The sequence below is a fragment of the Colias croceus genome, chromosome W (genome assembly GCF_905220415.1).
Source record: "Colias croceus chromosome W, ilColCroc2.1".
NCBI lineage: Eukaryota > Metazoa > Arthropoda > Insecta > Lepidoptera > Pieridae > Colias > Colias croceus.
This window is the reverse complement of record NC_059567.1, coordinates 366,226-385,104: the sequence shown is the minus strand read 5'-3', so window position 1 is coordinate 385,104 and position 18,879 is coordinate 366,226. Positions and strand designations below refer to the sequence as shown.

The window sequence follows — 18,879 nt, the reverse complement described above, 5'->3', positions numbered from 1 at the left end:
GCTATAATTTCGAATGTAAAAAGGAAAATTGGTGTATTTCCCGATTCTCTAAAAGTGGCTAGAGTCAGTCCAATTTTCAAATCTGGAAGTAGAACTGACCCAAGTAACTATAGGCCGGTGTCAGTTCTACCCGTTATTTCAAAAATATTTGAAAAAATATTGCATAATCGACTCAATCAATACTTAACCGAGAAAAATATATTAATCAATCAACAGTACGGCTTTCGTCCAAAATCTAGTACTCTAACTGCCACCATAGATTTAGTAACAAAAATCAAAACTCAAATAGACCAAAAGAATTTCGGATTGGGCATTTTCATTGACTTAAAAAAAGCTTTTGACACCGTCAGCCACGAAAAGCTCCTTAAAAAATTAGAAAACCTAGGGGTGACTGGCAACGCCCACAAAATGTTTACATCATTTTTAGATAACAGAAGACAAGTCGTCAAAATTGATAAGTACACAAGCTCAGTTCAAAACATAACATATGGCTGTCCTCAAGGCTCGATTTTGAGCCCCTTGCTTTTTTTGATTTACATAAATGATATCGATAAAATTGGCCTTAAAGGATACTTGACACTATATGCAGACGACACGTGTCTCTTTTACTTCGATAAATCCCTAAATAACATTACATCGTTAGCGCAACAAGATTTAGACTTACTTTCTACATGGCTTAAATACAATCTTCTCACAATCAATACAAAAAAAACTTCATTCATGATATTTGCTGCAAAGAATAAACCCCTTCCAAACACTACCCCAATTCTTACTATAGATAAGGAAATCATCCAATACTCAAACTGTGAAAAATACCTAGGGCTGTGGTTAGATGATAAACTCACTTGGACGGTACATATTAACCATATCAAAAGTAAACTAACATCACTACTAAGATCACTCCATAGAGTAACACAGTGTATTCCAAAAAAAGAACGTTTAATGATCTATAATTCTTTAGCCTGAAAGCCTCATCTAGATTATTTAATTGAGATATGGGGATCAGCCTCCAAAACAAATTTAATTTCACTACAAAGAACTCAGAACAAAATTATAAAAACTCTTTTTAACTATCATTACCTTACTTCTACAAAAACACTATACTCAACAACTAAATTATTTACACTCTCACAAATTTACGCATATTCCACATGTATCCTTATCAAGAAAATAACAACAAATACAACAAAATCAAATCTACAAATACCTAAAAAATCAACAAAATATAACTTGAGAAATCAAAATGATTTGCAACCTATCTCGACTCGAACTAACTATGGAAAAAAAACTATACTCTTTGAAGGAGCACAGATGTTCAATAGACTGCCAAAAAAATTAAAAAATTGTAAGAGTCTTAATGTATTCAAAAAATTACTTAAAAATCATATACACTGTAATTTAGAATAGAAAAGTAGAATACAACTTAAGCTTGTTTTGTATAAAGTATAAAAATATGTAAAATTTGTACTGTATGAGTATTACCTTAAACTAGAGATAAGATTAATTTATATATAAGATAGCATGTAACTCATTTTAAGTGAACTATTGTTTTTATGAGTAATAAAGTCTTTAAACCTAAAAAATGACTAATATTAAAATTGTTTGATAAACTGGAAAAATTATTTAATAACACCTGTATTTATGGCCTATTCCTGCGCATACGCATGCGTATATTATCTATAGACTCAGATAGCAACTCAATTGCTAGCAACCGCTTCGAAACCGTTCCTTCTACCTGGCTGCGCACTGCTAAATTTTAATACCGCTCCTTCAAAATTTTATACTAAATTTCGTGGTAATTTTGCCAGTGAGATTTCAAATTTTAGTGTCGGCCAAATCCAGGTTAAAGCTAAATATGTGCACGCGCACAGTATAATAAAATTTCAAGTTAAAGTCGCGTATAATTGGAATACGAAGCCAACTGGCTACGCAAATCCACAATAATTAGTATTTGGTATACGCTGATAATTGATTTGCGATCTAAAAAAAATGAAAATTGCTCGAATTGTATGTAGTGCCCAAGTATAACTTCACGTATCATGAACCGCATGAAGAAATTTTAAAGTTTTTAGCTATAATTTAATATGCGCACACGCATTTGTCAAATACAAAGAGGGGAGGGGGAGGGGGGAGTGGACAATTAAGTTTTTTTTTTTTTTGGAAATGTAAAAAAATATGAACGCGCAAGAATTGAATGTAATGATTTGATTTCAATTAAATATTGATACCAGAATAAATATGATTATCATCCTGTTCGGCGCTTGCTAATCAGCAGCGGGTGGGGGGCGTGGAGGAGAAACTTGGTAGGTATATGATCAACTTATGTAAGGAGGAGGGGGAGGGACATAACAAGCAAGGGGGGAGGGGGGACCAACAAATTAAAACCTAGCGAATATTTCGCTTAGATTTTTTCAACCCACCAAAGGTCAAAGGGTGTGAGGGGGTAGGGTAGGTAGGTAGTTCAATCGACTTACTCAAGGGGGAGGGGGAGGAACACATCACTCAAGGGGGGAGGGGGGACCAACATAAACTTGGCGAATATATTTCGCAATGATTTTTTTTTAAGGTCAGTGGGTGTTGTGGGGTGGGGGAATAGATAGGTAGGTATTTGACCTAATTATGTAAGGGGGAGGGGGGAGGATTACATAATGAAAAGGGAGAACCGGTATATAAAAACTAAGTCAACATTTCGCATAGATATTTCAAATGGAAAATTACAGCAGAAGATCGTAAAAGCCTTCATTTTATTTCATTTCATCTTTAAAGATATTAAAATTAATAACAGGATAAGTCACAAAAGGGGAGGGGGCGAGGGGCAATATCTCGTCATATAATAATAATTAATGATATTGCTTTTTATAATTTGCTCTATTCAATATATTTTTTCTGAGGCAGAATTTTCGTCAAAATATAATAAATTAGAATTCAACGTAGCGGAAAGCGCGAAAAAAATCATCGCACTTTTTTAGAAATAGAGATAAGTTAAATAGGTACCTATAAATTTTAATAATTTTCTATTTTCTATTTTACGTCATGGAATGCAACGTAAGTTTACTAGCATGAAATATTAAAGCAGAATTTTACTAATTTCTTCTTTGTTCTTGACACAAAATGTAACGTAGGTACCTAATTTTTTGTACCATAAAAAATTGAAGAAGAATTAGATATTAAATATCTAATTCTTCTTCAATTTTCAATTTTTTATTTTTATTTTAATAAAATAAAATATATTTTTTTTTATTTTATTAAAATAAAAAATTTAGTATTTTTCAGAGAGCTTTTTACAATTTTCGGTGGAAAATATTGAAAATAACCTACAGTTCAAACTGATACTTCACGACGTGGTGGGCGTGGCGACCGACACGCCTTACCGCGTTTGACCTGTTGCTTTTAGCTGAATCGGCTTAACTTTCGTAAACATGTTTATGCGTATAAACTTTTGCAATTTTTTTTTAGAAAACGCGCTTGCCCGATATATTTTTACACGGACAAATTTTAAATTAGAGAAAAAAGTTTAAAAAAATTAAGGTACGAAATTAAATTAAAATACATAAAGTACAATTTAAAACTATGAAAGTTTCACAAAAATCATAATTTTGTTACAAAATTTCAGCAAGAAAATTTTTATGCATAAAGAATAAGTGCAACAAAATATTAAAAGAAAATTATATATTTCAAATGTTATAAGACAAAAAATGGAATAAACAGAATAATTAAATTTTTCGTTCAAAAAACGCTCTGAACAAAAATAAATTTTACAGAAACAAAATTAAACAATCGAAAATATTAATGAAAATAACGGTAAAAATGAAAATAAAGTAATACTTACCAAATCCTGAAGAACCGGGAAAATTGGAATTTTAATGGACAAAAAACAATATTAAATTTAAATAATTCGCCACAAAAATCGGAGGTTTGCCGCTAAAAAATCGGCAGAAAAAGGAGCGCAAAAATTTAAAATGGAAAGAGAATTTTCCGAAATACTGAGGAAAATCAGAAAAATCTGATGAAAATTCAGAAATAATGAAAGCACTGACTCTAGTTAAAATGAGCAAGAGGCAGACTAGCAGAGTTTCTTTTTGATTTCAGTGATAACTCTTCGGTGACTAGTCCAGGACTGACGGAGGGCCAAAGCGCGGCGCTCTTATATAGGTGCATCCACCCGGGGGGTGGTATGACGCAAGAGCACCCCCCCAACCTGTAGCTGTGTTGCACTCCAACTTTTGGGGAGGAAACCAACCCTACACCCCTTCCACCCATCGAACTTACAAAGATTATAAAAACTAACAACTATCGCGGATATTTCACAACATATTTTGCGTTTAAATTACGTTTAAACTTAAAAATGTTTATTTTGAGTTTTAGACTAGTTTTTCCTTCCAAAATTAGCCACTTATTTATAACTAACCGACCATTTTAAAAAACTAAGTATTTAGGAAAAATTCTATTGTTAAAAAATATTACTTCTGTCGGTCGTAATCTTTAATTATATGGAAAATTCATTTAATTTAACATAAATTTAATTCAAATATATATTAATAAAATATTACATTATCAAAAAGTTATCCAATGATAGGTCAAGGTCAAATTGAATGTACTTATAAGACACTCGGAACATTGTATTGATCCTTCGAGCCGGAAAAACTTGGATCTTTATAAATATGAATTTGAATAAAATATTTATTTATTTTATTATAATGTATGATATTAAAAGAACTTGGAGATAGTTTTAACTTTGAACTAAGAATATTCAATAACTTTATTACATTATTATTACTTTTTATAAAATACATAAAGAAATAATAAGTAATATCATTATTTTTTAATTGTAAGGTTATCCTACGTCTCCCAATTTACGCAATTATTTTTCCTTTGTAAATTCTTCCTTTAATAATATTTTTATTTATTATATAAAATTCATTTTGAGGCAAGATGCAAGATATTTTGTGGCATACATTATAAAAAATATATGTTCATAACCTAAAATGTCTGATCAATTTTGCGCTTTAATCTATGATAAATCCTTTTACAAATAAATTACAAAATCGATATGCATAACATACATAATAATACGTTCTATACAAATATCAGTCCGATTTCTGGGAATTTTACAAAGCTCACACAATGAAGGAGGGCGGGCCACGCCCTCTCACAAGCCCCGCCCACCTAACGCCCCTTATCCCACCCGACTGAAATTATATTTTTTGGAATTTATCTTTCCTAGAAATTAATCGATTCGGCTTAGCACTTACGCTTTACTACTTCCATTTTACACGTGTATTTTGTTAGTACTTTTCAGCATATAATCGAAATATAATGAGAGCTTCCTTTTCTTTGCTTGTTCTAGTTATTATATACGTTTAATTTGACTGTAAAAATAAATAAATGGACACTAAACTGGACCTAGATTTGTTAAAAATGACATAACATCGGCGGCTTTCATGAAATACCTACGGCAAAATAGTTAGCAGCGACCGCATTTGTGTTACCTACCTACTCTTACTTTCTGAACGAATACAGGAAAATGATTCAATCATTTCTATCTGTAATTTAATTAGAGGATTGTTTCGTATGATCATTTTATTAGAATTATCGTCAGAGCCGTCGTTGCTGAGGGTAAATTTAGAAAATCTTTTATTAATCGAAAGTTATTCATGGAGGGATCATTAGGTGTTATTTAGGGATATAAAATATTTGTTCAGCTTACCTAAGTATATTGGATATTATCCTTATATATATGATAAGTTATTTTTCTTCTTAAGATCCGAGGTCTTCAAAATCTGAGTAGGAAATTGCTACAAACCTAAATACCTAAGGCGTTAATTTTTAAGGCGTAGGTAGGTAAATAAATCTATGGTCTATAATATAGGTAGGTATATAAATCTATGAAAATTAAGTTCCGACGGATTTGCGGACTTTCCTAATACCATTTGGAAAGCTTTTTATTTTTTATTTTTTCAATACAATCTTCTATTTTAGTATCATCAACAATCAAATTTATGCGTAGATAAATCTTATGTTGTGAAGTAGGTACCTACATAATACTAAGTAGTAGGTAATTATATATCTAGCATAGACTGAAAAATAATAAAAATACCTACAATTTTCCTGATGCACTAAAAACATAAAAAGGTATCTATTTTATCCAAGCGTTCCTGGGGCCTTAGCCAAACGGCAAAACGCCAAGGAATAGAATACGCTATCGATAGAAATTGACATAAGCGTATGATGTTTTGCATAAGGATTCGGTCACCCTACCAACGACAACGACGACCACGAACAAAATTTTCATCCAGTCGCAATTAAATAAAATTGTGCAAAACACAATTAAAAATGAAATTTAAGAATTTCCTGTCGTATTGGTGTTTGGAAAAAAAAATTTTGAGATCAATGGATAAACAAACAGGTTTTTCATAGAAACGGTGGCTCCTAGAAAAAAATGTATTTAACCTTTTTTATAGATAATTAGATTATATACAATTTTGGTTCAGGTGATTGTATGATAAACTTACCGTCTCGGCGAAAATCGCAAAAAACCCTATTTCTTTTTATTAATTGACCTCGAATTTTTTTATTCCTGAGTACCAGAATGACGGGAGATTTTAATATTGATTTTGAACAAATTTCGGCAAGATTAGAACTTTGGTCGTGGTCGTCTGCGTCGTTGGTAGTGTGATCGAACCATTACCAAAATGTCATGAGCTTATGTCAATAATTAGCGTTAGCAGTTTCTATTCCATGGCGTTACGTACGTTTGTCTAAGGCCCCAGGGGACTTATGACTGACTTTTACTTATGACAAATAATTATTAGTACACACGTAATATATGTATAACGTATAGCTAACAGTACTGAAAAATAGTACTCACTTCGGAGCGCTTTAAAACCTTGGCTATTGACTTTATGAAAAAATGTTGTATATAAAAGTTGTTCCTTGAAAAACAATCTACAAAAATGGTCTGATATCATTTCTTCGTAAAATGATAAAAAACAATTTTATCGAAACATTTAAATAGCTCTAATTTCTGAACATTTTCGCTTATAATTTTTTTATTTATAGTTCTACGACTAAAAGTTACTGGACCAAAGTTGTAGAGAATTTAATTTGCAACAAATAATGTTAACAATTTTTTTTTATCAGATAAATAGTTTAAGAGATTTATCGTAAAAACCATTTCAACCTCTATTTTCAAGATGGCGGCCGTGGGACAAGGGTGGCGACCCCACAAACTTGGTTTTAGCTTCACATTGAACCCCCCTACATATCCAAAAAATAAAATTGCGTCCTCTAAAAAATGCAAGGTTAGGCCAAAAAAATGTAACATTTCAATGGACTATATGTCAATGTCTATCGATAGCGTATTCTATTCCTTGGCGTTTTGCCGTTTGACTAAGGCCCCTGCTTTGTTAAAACAACTGTGAATTTGTGTCTCTGTCTGTGTGTCTGTCTTACTAAAATCATTTAATTAAATTGATTTACTAATTTAAATTAAAATTTTCAAAACTCTACATATTCCTCCTGTTAATATGTAGAGTTTTGAAAAATTAACGACTGTTGCAATTTGAAAAAACAATTCCTTTTTTCCTTTGCTATATTATCTGTAGTTCCTAATTAACATTTATTTCTTCTGTAAAACAGGACAAAACGAAATAGGCATATTCTAATTACGCTCCAAAATATGTTGGTGTTTCATAACCAGCTTTGAATATTGTAATGACAACTGGGTCAGATATACCTACCCATAATACTACTTATTACCTTGTATCAATTAGGTATCGTGTTTGTCCGTCCAGGATAATTGGATCATGGATGTGGGTGTATTTATCCCTGTGTACCTAAGTGAATAATATGATAATACTTACACACTTTATTACGGAATTTGTAATACACAAAATAGAACAGGCATTGTTTATGCAGAATGCATGTACAGGACAAAATTAAAATTCATGGAACTCTAACATTCATTATGGAGAATTTAATTAATTAATAATTAATTAAGACGCAAATAAATAGGTATCTACCATAACCTACCTATTTATTTGCGTCGAAATCCATAGGTACATAATTATTATTACGGGTAATAAATTAATACAGAAATTCAAATTCAAAATTCAAATCAATTCATACAAGAGAGTTCCTTTCCGTTCATTTAATTATTTGTAATTTGTATGCTTATAAAAAAACTTATGGGTACAAAAGAGAACCCTTGATGATTTGTTAATGCAAGTAGAGGTACCTAGGTATAGTATAGGTTGGTATTTAGGTACCCTCATTATAATTGCGATAGTCGATATCCATTGCTTACTAGGCTAATAGGGCGGCCAAATTGAATAGCTCGAATCTACCTATTACCATTGATGACGTTCATTACTCGTACCTATCTTGTTTAATCTACCCTCATATTGTAATATTATCAGTATAAATAGGTTGATAAATATGGATTTAAAATTAATCTAACAGTTATTGATTAGTAACTGATTAATAGTTACTGATTTTGTATCTCTTCAGACATTTTTATTGCAATTTAAAAAGTGCGTAGTTTCATGAAGTTTCGAATTAGATACACGTAATTACACTTATCTACTTAAAATTAAATATTAAATATGAACGGCTCATTTTTAGCTAATACCTTATTGAAATTTCATGCCCCTCACCCACATTTATAGAAGTTTCTACAAACATCTTCCTACCTATCAGAATGTTTATAAATTATAACATTTTTAGGAAAAATAATAACCTCATATTGCAAATGGTTTTCAAATATTACTTCATTTGATCTATTTTAGGGTGTATTGATTTAAGGATTACCGGATTATCATCAGGTACCTAATATCGCTAATTGGCTAGTTCATAACAAGCTTTATGGAATACTAGTTTTTCGCCCGCGGCTTCGCCCTCGCAGTCAAAGAAAAACCCGCATAGTTCCCGTTCCCGTGGGATTTCCGGGATTGCGTCATTTTCCCGGGATAAAAAGTAGCCTATGTCCTTTCTCGGGTATCAAAATATCTCCATACCAAATTTCATGAAAATTGGTTCAGTAGTTTAGGCGTGATTGAGTAACAGACAGACAGACAGAGTTACTTTCGCATTTATAATATTATATTACTAGCTTTCCGCCCACGGCTTCGCCTGCGTTTTCAAAGAAAATCCCGTTCCCGTAGGATTTCCGGGATAAAACCTATCCTATGTCCTTTCTCGGGTATCAAATATCTCCATACCAAATTTCATGAAAATTGGTTCAGTAGTTTAGGCGTGATTGAGTAACAGACAGACAGACAGAGTTACTTTCGCATTTATAATATTATAGTATGGATTTTTATACAGCTCTACCAGACCTTAACTAGGTACGGAAATTATTTTTAGCTGCGGCTTATATCAGCTGAAACATTTTTATTATTCGAGTTTTGTTATTGCTAACCCATAGTATAACATGTAGATAGGTATATCTATAATATTAAAAGCATACCTAAGTAGTTTGTAAAAACTTTGTCAATTTGAAGAAACCTACATAGTATTTTCGACCATATTATTATCATATACCTACATTCGACATTATAGATACGTATATTCGACCTCTATGTGCCTTAAATGCTTCTTAGATTAAATTAGCTTTGAATTCACATTTATGACATCAGAATATAGTCGATCCTATTCTTTGTTGAATCTACATGATTATGTGCCTACCTAGGTACCATGCGATCTTATTGAGAAAAAGTTGTTATTTTTCCATTGCTACGTTTAATAAGTATAATATTTATTATAGGTACCTACCCAGTTTAATACTCCCAAGTCCTTGGACGTAACAATTTACAAGAATGGAAAATTATCTTTTTCGTTTGGTAGTCATAACAATTTTCCCTTAATACTTGCGTGGGTACTAAATAATTGCCCTTCTTATAGAATACGGCCCTGGAAAAACATCCCACTTATTTTCTTATACTTAATTCTCAAATACGAATATTACAGCTAATAATAATAATTATTAGTCTTTAACAGAAACAATAACTAAGTATATGAATAAGCACATATAACATAGAATAAAAGTGATATATCTAGATAATATCTAATAGTGACACAAGATGGAATTTTTTTTTTTTTAATTGGCTAAAAATTCTTTGAAAATATTTTTTTTAAGCATTGCCAAATTGCCCATTAATTAGGATTCGAATTACCTGATTGATTTCTGGTTTTATTTGAGTTTCTTGTCGAATTGTTGCTAGGCAGTTTTAGTACCTAGATAAGCAGATAAATAACTCGACAATTTGTTATGATTTTGAATGAATCGTTTGCATTTTGTTGTGTGTACTTATTCGTTGAATTTGATATTTTTTCATTGAATGCTATTCTATTCTGTAAAAAGTTTATATTTCATTCGTTTGAAAAATAAGCCTCAATAAATTAGGTAGGTACTAACCTAAGGATTCATTTAACATAAAAATATATAAATAAAACACGTTCTTTTTTGTGATATAAAAATAAAAATTTATTGCACGTTTACATAACACCATTAACTATTAAAAAGATATAAACAAACACCAATATTTTACATACTTCTTTCTCCCAATCGCATTTTATTACGATTTTAATTTTACAATGCATTCATTTCTACTTTTTAGACTTTGGAATGTTCAGAAATTAATACTATCGAAATTATTCAATACCTAAGTATGTAAATTAAAAATTCTCGTTAATACAAAATGAGAAAAAAATTGTCACATTGACTCAACTGCTTATTAATTATTTTCATAAAAATTGTATCAAAATCGTTAAAATCACAGTAAAAAATCTCAATAAAAATGTATATAATTAATATAGAAAAACAAAATAATTTGATATAAAAACCTCTACACAAAGTTTATAAAAAAATAAAATAAATAAAATAAAATTTATTAGCAACTACAAATATAATCATTACAATATTGCTCTGCCTTCTGAACTAGGTAATTACCTGTATCTCAGAAGGCAGTGCCTTCTTTAAAAGACAAGAAGACTTTCTTAATAAAAATAAACATATATAATTATCAACTTAACTAATAAAAACACCCTGCTTTATCTACAATTTAGCAGTTAAATTCTTTTTAACAATTTTGTTCAATATAACATGGGCTTCATCATAATAAGGGTTGAAATGTTGTTTTACTTTCGGCCACCAAGCTGCTATGTTAGGAAACTTCTCAGCGGGATCAAAACCAGCCATTCCTGTAAAATAAAAAAAATTTTATTATCTGTATCTTTGCAATTGTAACGATATAATAAAAGGTATTAGTACTGCATACTTATTGACTATTAGATGAGGTGTTATTATGTTTCATTTTTTACTAATACTATATATTTTTAACTAACTGCTCTTTTCAATATAATAAAATCAACATCCTACTAATATTATAAATGCAAAAGTTTGTGAGGATGTGTGTGTGTTTGTAACTCTTTCACGCAAATTCTACTGAACTGATTACAATGAAATTTAGCACACATATAGAGGGTAACTTGGATTAACACATAGGATAGTTTTTATCCCGGAAATCCCACGGGAATGGGAACTATGCAGGTTTTTCTTTGCGCGAGCGAAGCCGCGGGCGGAAATGTAGAACATAATAATTTCTTCTTTTCTCGTTCTCTGTATAGTATTACAATACAGATTTGTAGCATATTCTACATAGCAACACAGGTGCTATTAAAATAAGTCAATCTAATTTCAATCTTTATCATATTATATAAATAAAACCCATACTTGGTTGTTCCAATTCAACTGCTGCTAACAAATCAGCCACAGTAATATTGTTGCCAGTAACAAACTCATGTTTCCCCAACCACAGAGTATCAAACTCTTGTATTGCGTTGAACATTCTCCGTTCATAGCCTGCTAATTGCTTGGGATCTGCTGGTTCTCCGGTTGTTATTGGTGTTAAGTACTGAAATTTGTATTTATTTATATTATGAAGGTTGCAGAAATAGTCATTGTCAAGCTTGCTTTTGTTATCATAAAGAGAACTTAGCTTAGTTACTTTAACCATTTAGTAAGTAAATAGAGATATAAAAATTTATACACATATCATATAAATGAAATAGCTGTGCCCCACGGTTTCGGCCGCATTGCTCCGCTCCTTTTGGTCTTAGTGTGATATATAGCCTATAGCCTTCCTCAATATACGGGCTATCTAACACCGAAATAATTTTTCAAATCGGACCAGTACTTCCCGAGATTAGCGCGTTCAAACAAACTCTTTAGCCTTATATTATTAGTATAGATTTGTAGTCGAAAATAATATATTATACCTTTACTCGGAAGTACATAGCGCAATGTAACCTGAGTCCGACATGTTGCCATTCTAGATATTCATCTACTCTTGCTTGTGCCTTAGATTCAATTGGATATAAGCTCTTTGGTATAATGTTTTCACGCGACAGAAATCTTATGATTCCTATACTGAAAGTTAATGAAAATATTATAATAATGGAATTAAATTGTCTTTTTTGGATCGACAAAACTATATCGTAGTTATTTTATTACCTTTCTGTTAATATAAAACCATTATAGTCTATAACGGGAACTTTTTTAAACTTATTTATTGACGCATATTCTTCCGTAAAATGCTCCCCTGAAAAAACAAATTATTATGACTAGAAACATTGAAAAATATCGCATAGGTATCGTATATCGTAAGTAGGAGTAAGGAATAACCCCAATTTTATTACCTCCTCGTAGATTCACTGGTTTTGGTTCAAAATTATACTTAGCCGTTTTTAATAAAATATATAGAGCCCTAGAAGGTTGTGACATAAGGTCATAGTATAATTTTAGGGCCATTTTAATTTGCGCACTAATTTACAGATTATTCTTCACTTTTTGTAGTTATAAACTTAATTTTTGACCTATGACCTAAACTTTGAAACAGTACAACAAAACAACATGATAAGTTTTGACATTTTGAATGACAATAGACAACTTTTGGTGTTAGAGGATGCATATTCATTTTACATAAGATAAATGATTCTAAATGTCCTGTGACGAAGTTTTGTTGGCATTAAAAAAATTGGCATTCAATGTATTTAGACACGTTTTTACCTCGTCTTATTTAACAGCTAATTATTCTAATTTTCCACGCTCATTATTTATTATTTAATTGATATTTAAAGTCTAAGTCAATGTTGCGTGAGGTTGCGTGTAAGTCACTTAATGTTTATTGTGCTTTATATTGGTAATGTTATAAGTCTGTTTTACTCTGTACGGTATCTTATTATAAATTTGTAGTCTGTGGATAAGTCATTCGTTTTCATGAAAAATGAACGGTGATGCCTCCTCCACACTACTCGCGAAGTTGAACGAGGTTAGACGAATAGAATAGTGTAGAGAGGCACTTCGGCTTACTTCGTCCAACTTTACCTCGCCTCGGCCGACTTCCGTTTGTTGTCGGTTTTTGCGCCCGAGTCAAAGGGCACGAAGTTACCTGAAGTTCGTTCTGAATATGAACGTATGCGTTCCTCGCGAAGTTGAACGAGTGTGTAGTGTAGCACCGCGGACTTCAGTCAACTTCGGCCGAGTACTTCGCCGAGGAACTTCGCGAGTAGTGTGGAGGAGGCATGAAAATTGCTAAAATTGCAAGCAAATTGGAATTATTTAGCGTTTTGTCTGAAAACAAAAATATCTTCATTATATTGCATTGAGAACAGTAAACATGGCGTCTCTAGATCTTTTAACACCACATTTGGATAAAATCAAAATACCAACATCTCAGCAATTGGTTTACAAAGATGAATGTGTATATTCGTTCGACAACCCGGTGAGTTGCATTTTGTTTCTAACCATAAAATTTTTCCAATTGAAAATGTTTCAACAGGAGGAAGATATTTCCCAGACAATAATTGTTGTGAATTGTTAAATAATCATGTTTTCCGAAAATATTACATTCAGGTTTCAATCATCCGAGAGTCAAGAGATACCGCAATAATATACCGACAAAGTATTTATTCAAGTTAATTAAGTATAACGAAGATATAAATAAAAAAATAAACATTAACCCATACAAAGCAATGAGTAAAACCAATAAGAGAAAGCTTGATTTAAAAAATAATTTTATTTACATAAAAACTTCTGTATTGAAATATAACTGTGTTACACTCGCAATTATTTGAGAAAATATAACTATTTATACATCTTATTCCTCTATTATATATAATTATTATTGCCCTGTCTACGGTTTCTAATTTCTACACAAATGAATCTACTTTTATGTTTGGATAAATAGCAGATTACATTAACACTTTACCAATTATTACCAATAGGTAATTCCGTGTTTCTTAAAATTGCATAAACATGTATATTAATTCAAACGGTAAGTTCCATAGGGACACCATTAAACACAATAATATGAAGTATAATGAAAATATAATAAACTAGCTTTCCACCCGCGGCATCGCCCGCGCAGTCAAAGAAAAACCCGCATAGTACCCGTTCCCGTGGGATTTCTGGGATAAAACCTATCCTATGTGTTAATCCAAGTTACCCTCTATATGTGTGCTAAATTTCATTGTAATCGGTTCAATAGTTATTACGTGAAAGAGTAACAAACATCCATACAAACTTTCGCATTTATAATATTAGTAGGATTTATTTGAAACTGACCTTTTATTTAACTATAAATATAGTTTTAAATTATAAAAGACTTACAGTAAATCAAATAGAAAAACTATTTTACTAAATATACATTAGTTGAGGATAAAATTAAACAGGAACAACCATATTATCTTTAAAGTGCTTTGTGTTCATAAAATTCTTTACTGTTTGATACACATTTGCAATTACATTAAATAGTGATGTCCTGGTACTATGCATGGAGAAAGAACAAAGTATCAGTGATAAAAATGTGTCGAACATTACCGGAGACCAAAATAGTACATTATATAAAACTTCTTTAGTTACATAATATGACTTCACTCCAACTTTTTTCACACTCATGGTATGAATTTTAGTCAATATCGCAATTGAAATTGTGATCGGTACAAAAATACTTATAAATGTTAGTATAAACATATATAAGAGAACACTTTTGTTGTCCGTTATACAAGCTTTCATGCAATTATAAGCAAATTTAGGAGTTCTAGCGGTTTTTGACATTTGTGTGTAGGCAAATTCAGTATTATTACTATAGTTGCTTAATATTTTAAACACAGATGATTGCAGGAGCTCATCAATTAGTGGCGTAGGGTACGTGTCCGATTTGGTAACAGCGTTCAGGCGCCTGTAATCTACACAGAACCTGACGCCACCACGAGCCTTAGGTATCATCAACGCTGGAGCGCACCATGCGGACTCGCACTCTTCAATTATGTCTTCCTGCAGCATTTTCTCAATTTCTTTTTTCATCATCTCTTTCTTCGCAGGATTCAAACGGTATGGGGGCACTGCTATCGGTGGGTGTTCACCTGTATCTATACGGTGCTCCGCGAAAGGCGTAGGAGCTCCCCCTAGACGGAAAATGTGCGCGTGCTTAACGAGGATCTGGGCGAGTTCGTCTCGTCTCGATTTTGAAAATGGGACGTAAGTCGCGACGTTTGACGGGCCTATCGCCGACGCTACATGCCAACAAATCGTCATCGTTCCTAATACGCACATAATTATCATCATAACAATATATTAAATTCACATCATCAGTAAAGTTACTGTTTTTTACATCCGTTGATTTTTGCGAAAAATCTGACTTATTACAGGTTTTATAGTTTGAAAATTTTATACAATTACATTCAAAATCCGACTTAATACACTTTTGAATTGTATCGTTACATGTATGCTTACCCTTAGTGTCATTTTGAGAAAAAACAACATTTTCGGTGGTAACAAGATTTTGTGAAAAATCAGACTTATGACCTTTTACTTGAGGGCAGGTTGTTACAATATCATCGATTTTATAGTTTGAAAATTTAATACTTTTGAAAATTATTACATGCAAAATCCGACTTAATACACTTTTGCATTGAACTGTTACATGTACGCTTGCCCTTAACGTCGTGCATTGAACTGTTACATGTACGCTTTCCCTTAACGTCGTTACAACAAGTACACGGAACGTTGTGTGATAAATCTGAGTTACTGCACTTTCCTTCGGGGGATAATGTTACTCGCGTCCGTAGGAAGAAACTCATGAGTCCCTACACGTGTCCCCTGGGTAGTGCTAAATGAGTAACCGTAACTTTTCTGGTGGGAGACAGTTGTCCTGGCTAGTTACCACCCACCTGGCAAAGCCATGTCGCCAAGCGATTCGTCGTGTTCCGGCATGATGCCAGGTGAAGCCCGTATAGAAGCAATTAGGTCTAGACAGTTGCCCTGTGTCAATGAGCAGATCCCTATGCATTAGTGTTTCTGCACCGGACACCTAGTCTTGGAGGGTAGCGGGATCCGAAGAAACGGTTCTCCGCTGGCCGACCGCAGGTTGTAGGGGGCCCAAGTAGCGGGTTAGCCACTCGTGAAAGGCTGCCCCGCCGCCTGCGCATAATCCTGGATTGGCTCCAACGTGCCGGTTGGCGACCGGACGAGAGGACCCGTTGGCGATATCCAGGGGGTTTCGGGCGTCCCCGCGGTCTCCAAACTAGGCATCCACTAGTGTAGAACCTGATGTTTTAGGTTGCTCTTGACACTTAGCCTCGTCTATCTGCTAATTGTTTCTGCCTATTCACAAATCACTCTTTAAACAGCAAGCATGAAAAAAAGTCATAAAAGAAACAAGTATATACAGCGGCAGCACTTCCTCTCGCTTAATGTGCACCTTTCTAATATCCGAGGTCTGCACTCTAATACCCTATCAGTCCACCATCACCTTGAGACAGAAAAGCCCCATTTGTTTTTCCTTACGGAGACGCAGATTAGATGTCCTGCAGACGCGTCATACCTCGGGTATCCTGGATACCTTCTTGAACATAAGTTCCTACCCAAAGCCGGTACCTGCGTCTATGTTCGCGATGATATTTTTACAAAATAAAACTTTATTTATTTGCCTTCACAACTTATACTATTACAATATAATAATATCTGTGCTCAACGTCTTCCTTACCTTGAAGATCCAAACTTCTCCGTTCTTTGGCTTACAGTGGAAACTAAATTGGAAAAAATTATTTACGCCAGTGTTTACCGGTCGCACAGCGGTGATGTGGAGACTACTAGGCTCTTCAACTATCTGAGTGAGTCGATAGACGAGGCCCAATTCCGGTTTCCCAGCGCTCAAATCGTCGTTTTAGGGGACTTTAATGCTTGCCACAGCGAATGGTTATTCCCCTTTTTGAAGACAGATCACGCTGGGAGAGAGGCATTTAACTTCGCAACTTCTTATAACCTCTCCCAGTTGGTCAAAGAGGCAACTCGTATACCGGACATTGTAGGCCATACAGCTAACTGTTTGGATCTGTTACTTACTACTGACCCAGACCGCTATACGGTAGAGGTTTCTGCTCCGCTCGGTACCTCCGACCACTGTGTGGTAAAAACTGTCTCATCTTACTCTCCTCCAGACTTCACAACTAAGGGTAAGAGACGAGTTTGGAGATACAAATTAGCGGACTGGGATGAGATGCGTAACTTTTTCTCCTCCTATCCTTGGCGGCAGGTTTGTTTTACTTCCGATGATCCCTCAAACTGTGCAGATAGTGTGACTGATGTTATTCGTCAAGGTATGGAGTTTTTCATCCCCTTTTATGACGTTAACATCGATTCCAAAGCTCGACCCTGGTTCAATGCTGAATGTGCCGCAGCTGAAAAGAGTAAACAAACTGCATATCGTGCCTGGGTCGATGCGCGAATTCATAAAGCCTCAGATTTAGGTGAAAAAAAGAAAGCATTTAACAAAGCCGCCAAGTCATGCAAAAAATCACTCAGAAAGGCAAGGTTCCAACACATTCGCCGTATTGGAAACAAACTCTCATCTTATCCTGCTGGTAGTAAGGCGTTTTGGTCGCTTGCGAAAGTAGTTGAGTCAAACTTTTCCCGTTCCTCACTCCCACCACTGTTGAGACCAGATGGATCACTTGCTCATACTGCTAAAGAGAAAGCTGACACATTTGCTACGCTCTTTGCTGATAATTCACGTCTTGATTCCTCGAATATGACACCTCCCTCAATTCCTCACTATGGCTCAGATATGCCTGCTATACGAATTAGGCAAAAGGATGTTTTGAATGTTATGCGTGGCCTTGACGTGAACAAAGCAAGTGGACCGGATGGTATTCCAGCAGTGGTCCTAAGGGCGTGCGCACCTGAATTATCTCCTATTTTAACGCGCTTATTTCGGCTGTCTCTTGAATCAGGAAAAGTTCCTAAGTCCTGGAAGCTTGCAAACGTGCAACCTGTGCCTAAAAAAGGCAGCCGTGCAGACCCCACAAACTATCGACCGATATCGATAAAAATAATTCAATACACGCTCCATACTCAGCAAGATTATGGAGCGTGTATTGAATTATCGGCTCCTCGCGTACCTTGAGATCAATGACGTTCTTAATGACCTCGACCTCTTGGTTCACGCTACTCATATTTGGGGAGAAGCCATCGAAAATCGCGGGGAGGCACTTGCTGTCTCCCTTGATATATCGAAAGCTTTCGATAAAGTCTGGCACGCTGGCCTCTTAAGTAAGCTTCCTTCATACGGAATACCCCCTGCCCTCTGCACTTGGATAGCCGACTTCCTGAGTGAGCGATACATCCAAGTGGTTATCGACGGATGCATGTCTGATCCCCTGGATATAAACGCGGGTGTTCCTCAGGGATCTGTTCTTTCTGCAACGCTTTTCTTACTGCATATTAATGATATGCTTGGGCCTAACATTTTTGGGTACGCTGACGACAGTACCGTTGTTGAAAGATACCTATCTAATGCAGCAGCGACTAAGGATTCGATA

General features: G+C 33.9%; 2 protein-coding genes across 2 annotated transcripts; one reads left to right on the top strand and one right to left on the bottom strand.

Moving 5' to 3' along the window:
- Positions 1-10,458: 10,458 nt before the first annotated feature.
- Positions 10,459-13,081, bottom strand: LOC123704894 (glutathione S-transferase theta-1-like). Its single transcript, XM_045653389.1, has 5 exons — positions 12,697-13,081; positions 12,512-12,599; positions 12,277-12,427; positions 11,732-11,912; positions 10,459-11,199 (listed from the first exon to the last, which is right to left on the bottom strand). The coding sequence occupies exons 1-5, from the start codon at positions 12,806-12,808 to the stop codon at positions 11,054-11,056; spliced, it is 678 nt and encodes a 225-aa protein (XP_045509345.1). The 5' UTR covers positions 12,809-13,081; the 3' UTR covers positions 10,459-11,053.
- Positions 13,082-13,676: 595 nt separating this feature from the next.
- LOC123704858 lies at positions 13,677-18,464 on the top strand. Its single transcript, XM_045653348.1, has 3 exons — positions 13,677-13,781; positions 16,388-16,538; positions 17,083-18,464. Exons 1-3 carry the CDS (start codon positions 13,677-13,679, stop codon positions 18,462-18,464), a joined length of 1,638 nt encoding a protein of 545 aa, XP_045509304.1.
- Positions 18,465-18,879: the final 415 nt, after the last annotated feature.

Bases quoted from the DNA above. Each gene is read 5' to 3' on its own strand.
- LOC123704894 (XM_045653389.1), bottom strand. From the start codon at position 12,808: ATGGCCCTAAAATTATACTATGACCTTATGTCACAACCTTCTAGGGCT. The intron at 12,428-12,511 runs GTAATAAAATAA...ATTAACTTTCAG, and splicing joins GGTTTTATATTAACAGAAAG to TATAGGAATCATAAGATTTC. The intron at 11,913-12,276 runs GTATAATATATT...TACAAATTTCAG, and splicing joins CTATGTACTTCCGAGTAAAG to TACTTAACACCAATAACAAC.
- LOC123704858 (XM_045653348.1), top strand. From the start codon at position 13,677: ATGGCGTCTCTAGATCTTTTAACACCACATTTGGATAAAATCAAAATA. The intron at 13,782-16,387 runs GTGAGTTGCATT...CTTGGAGGGTAG, and splicing joins TATATTCGTTCGACAACCCG to CGGGATCCGAAGAAACGGTT. The intron at 16,539-17,082 runs GTTGGCGATATC...TTTGGCTTACAG, and splicing joins GCGACCGGACGAGAGGACCC to TGGAAACTAAATTGGAAAAA.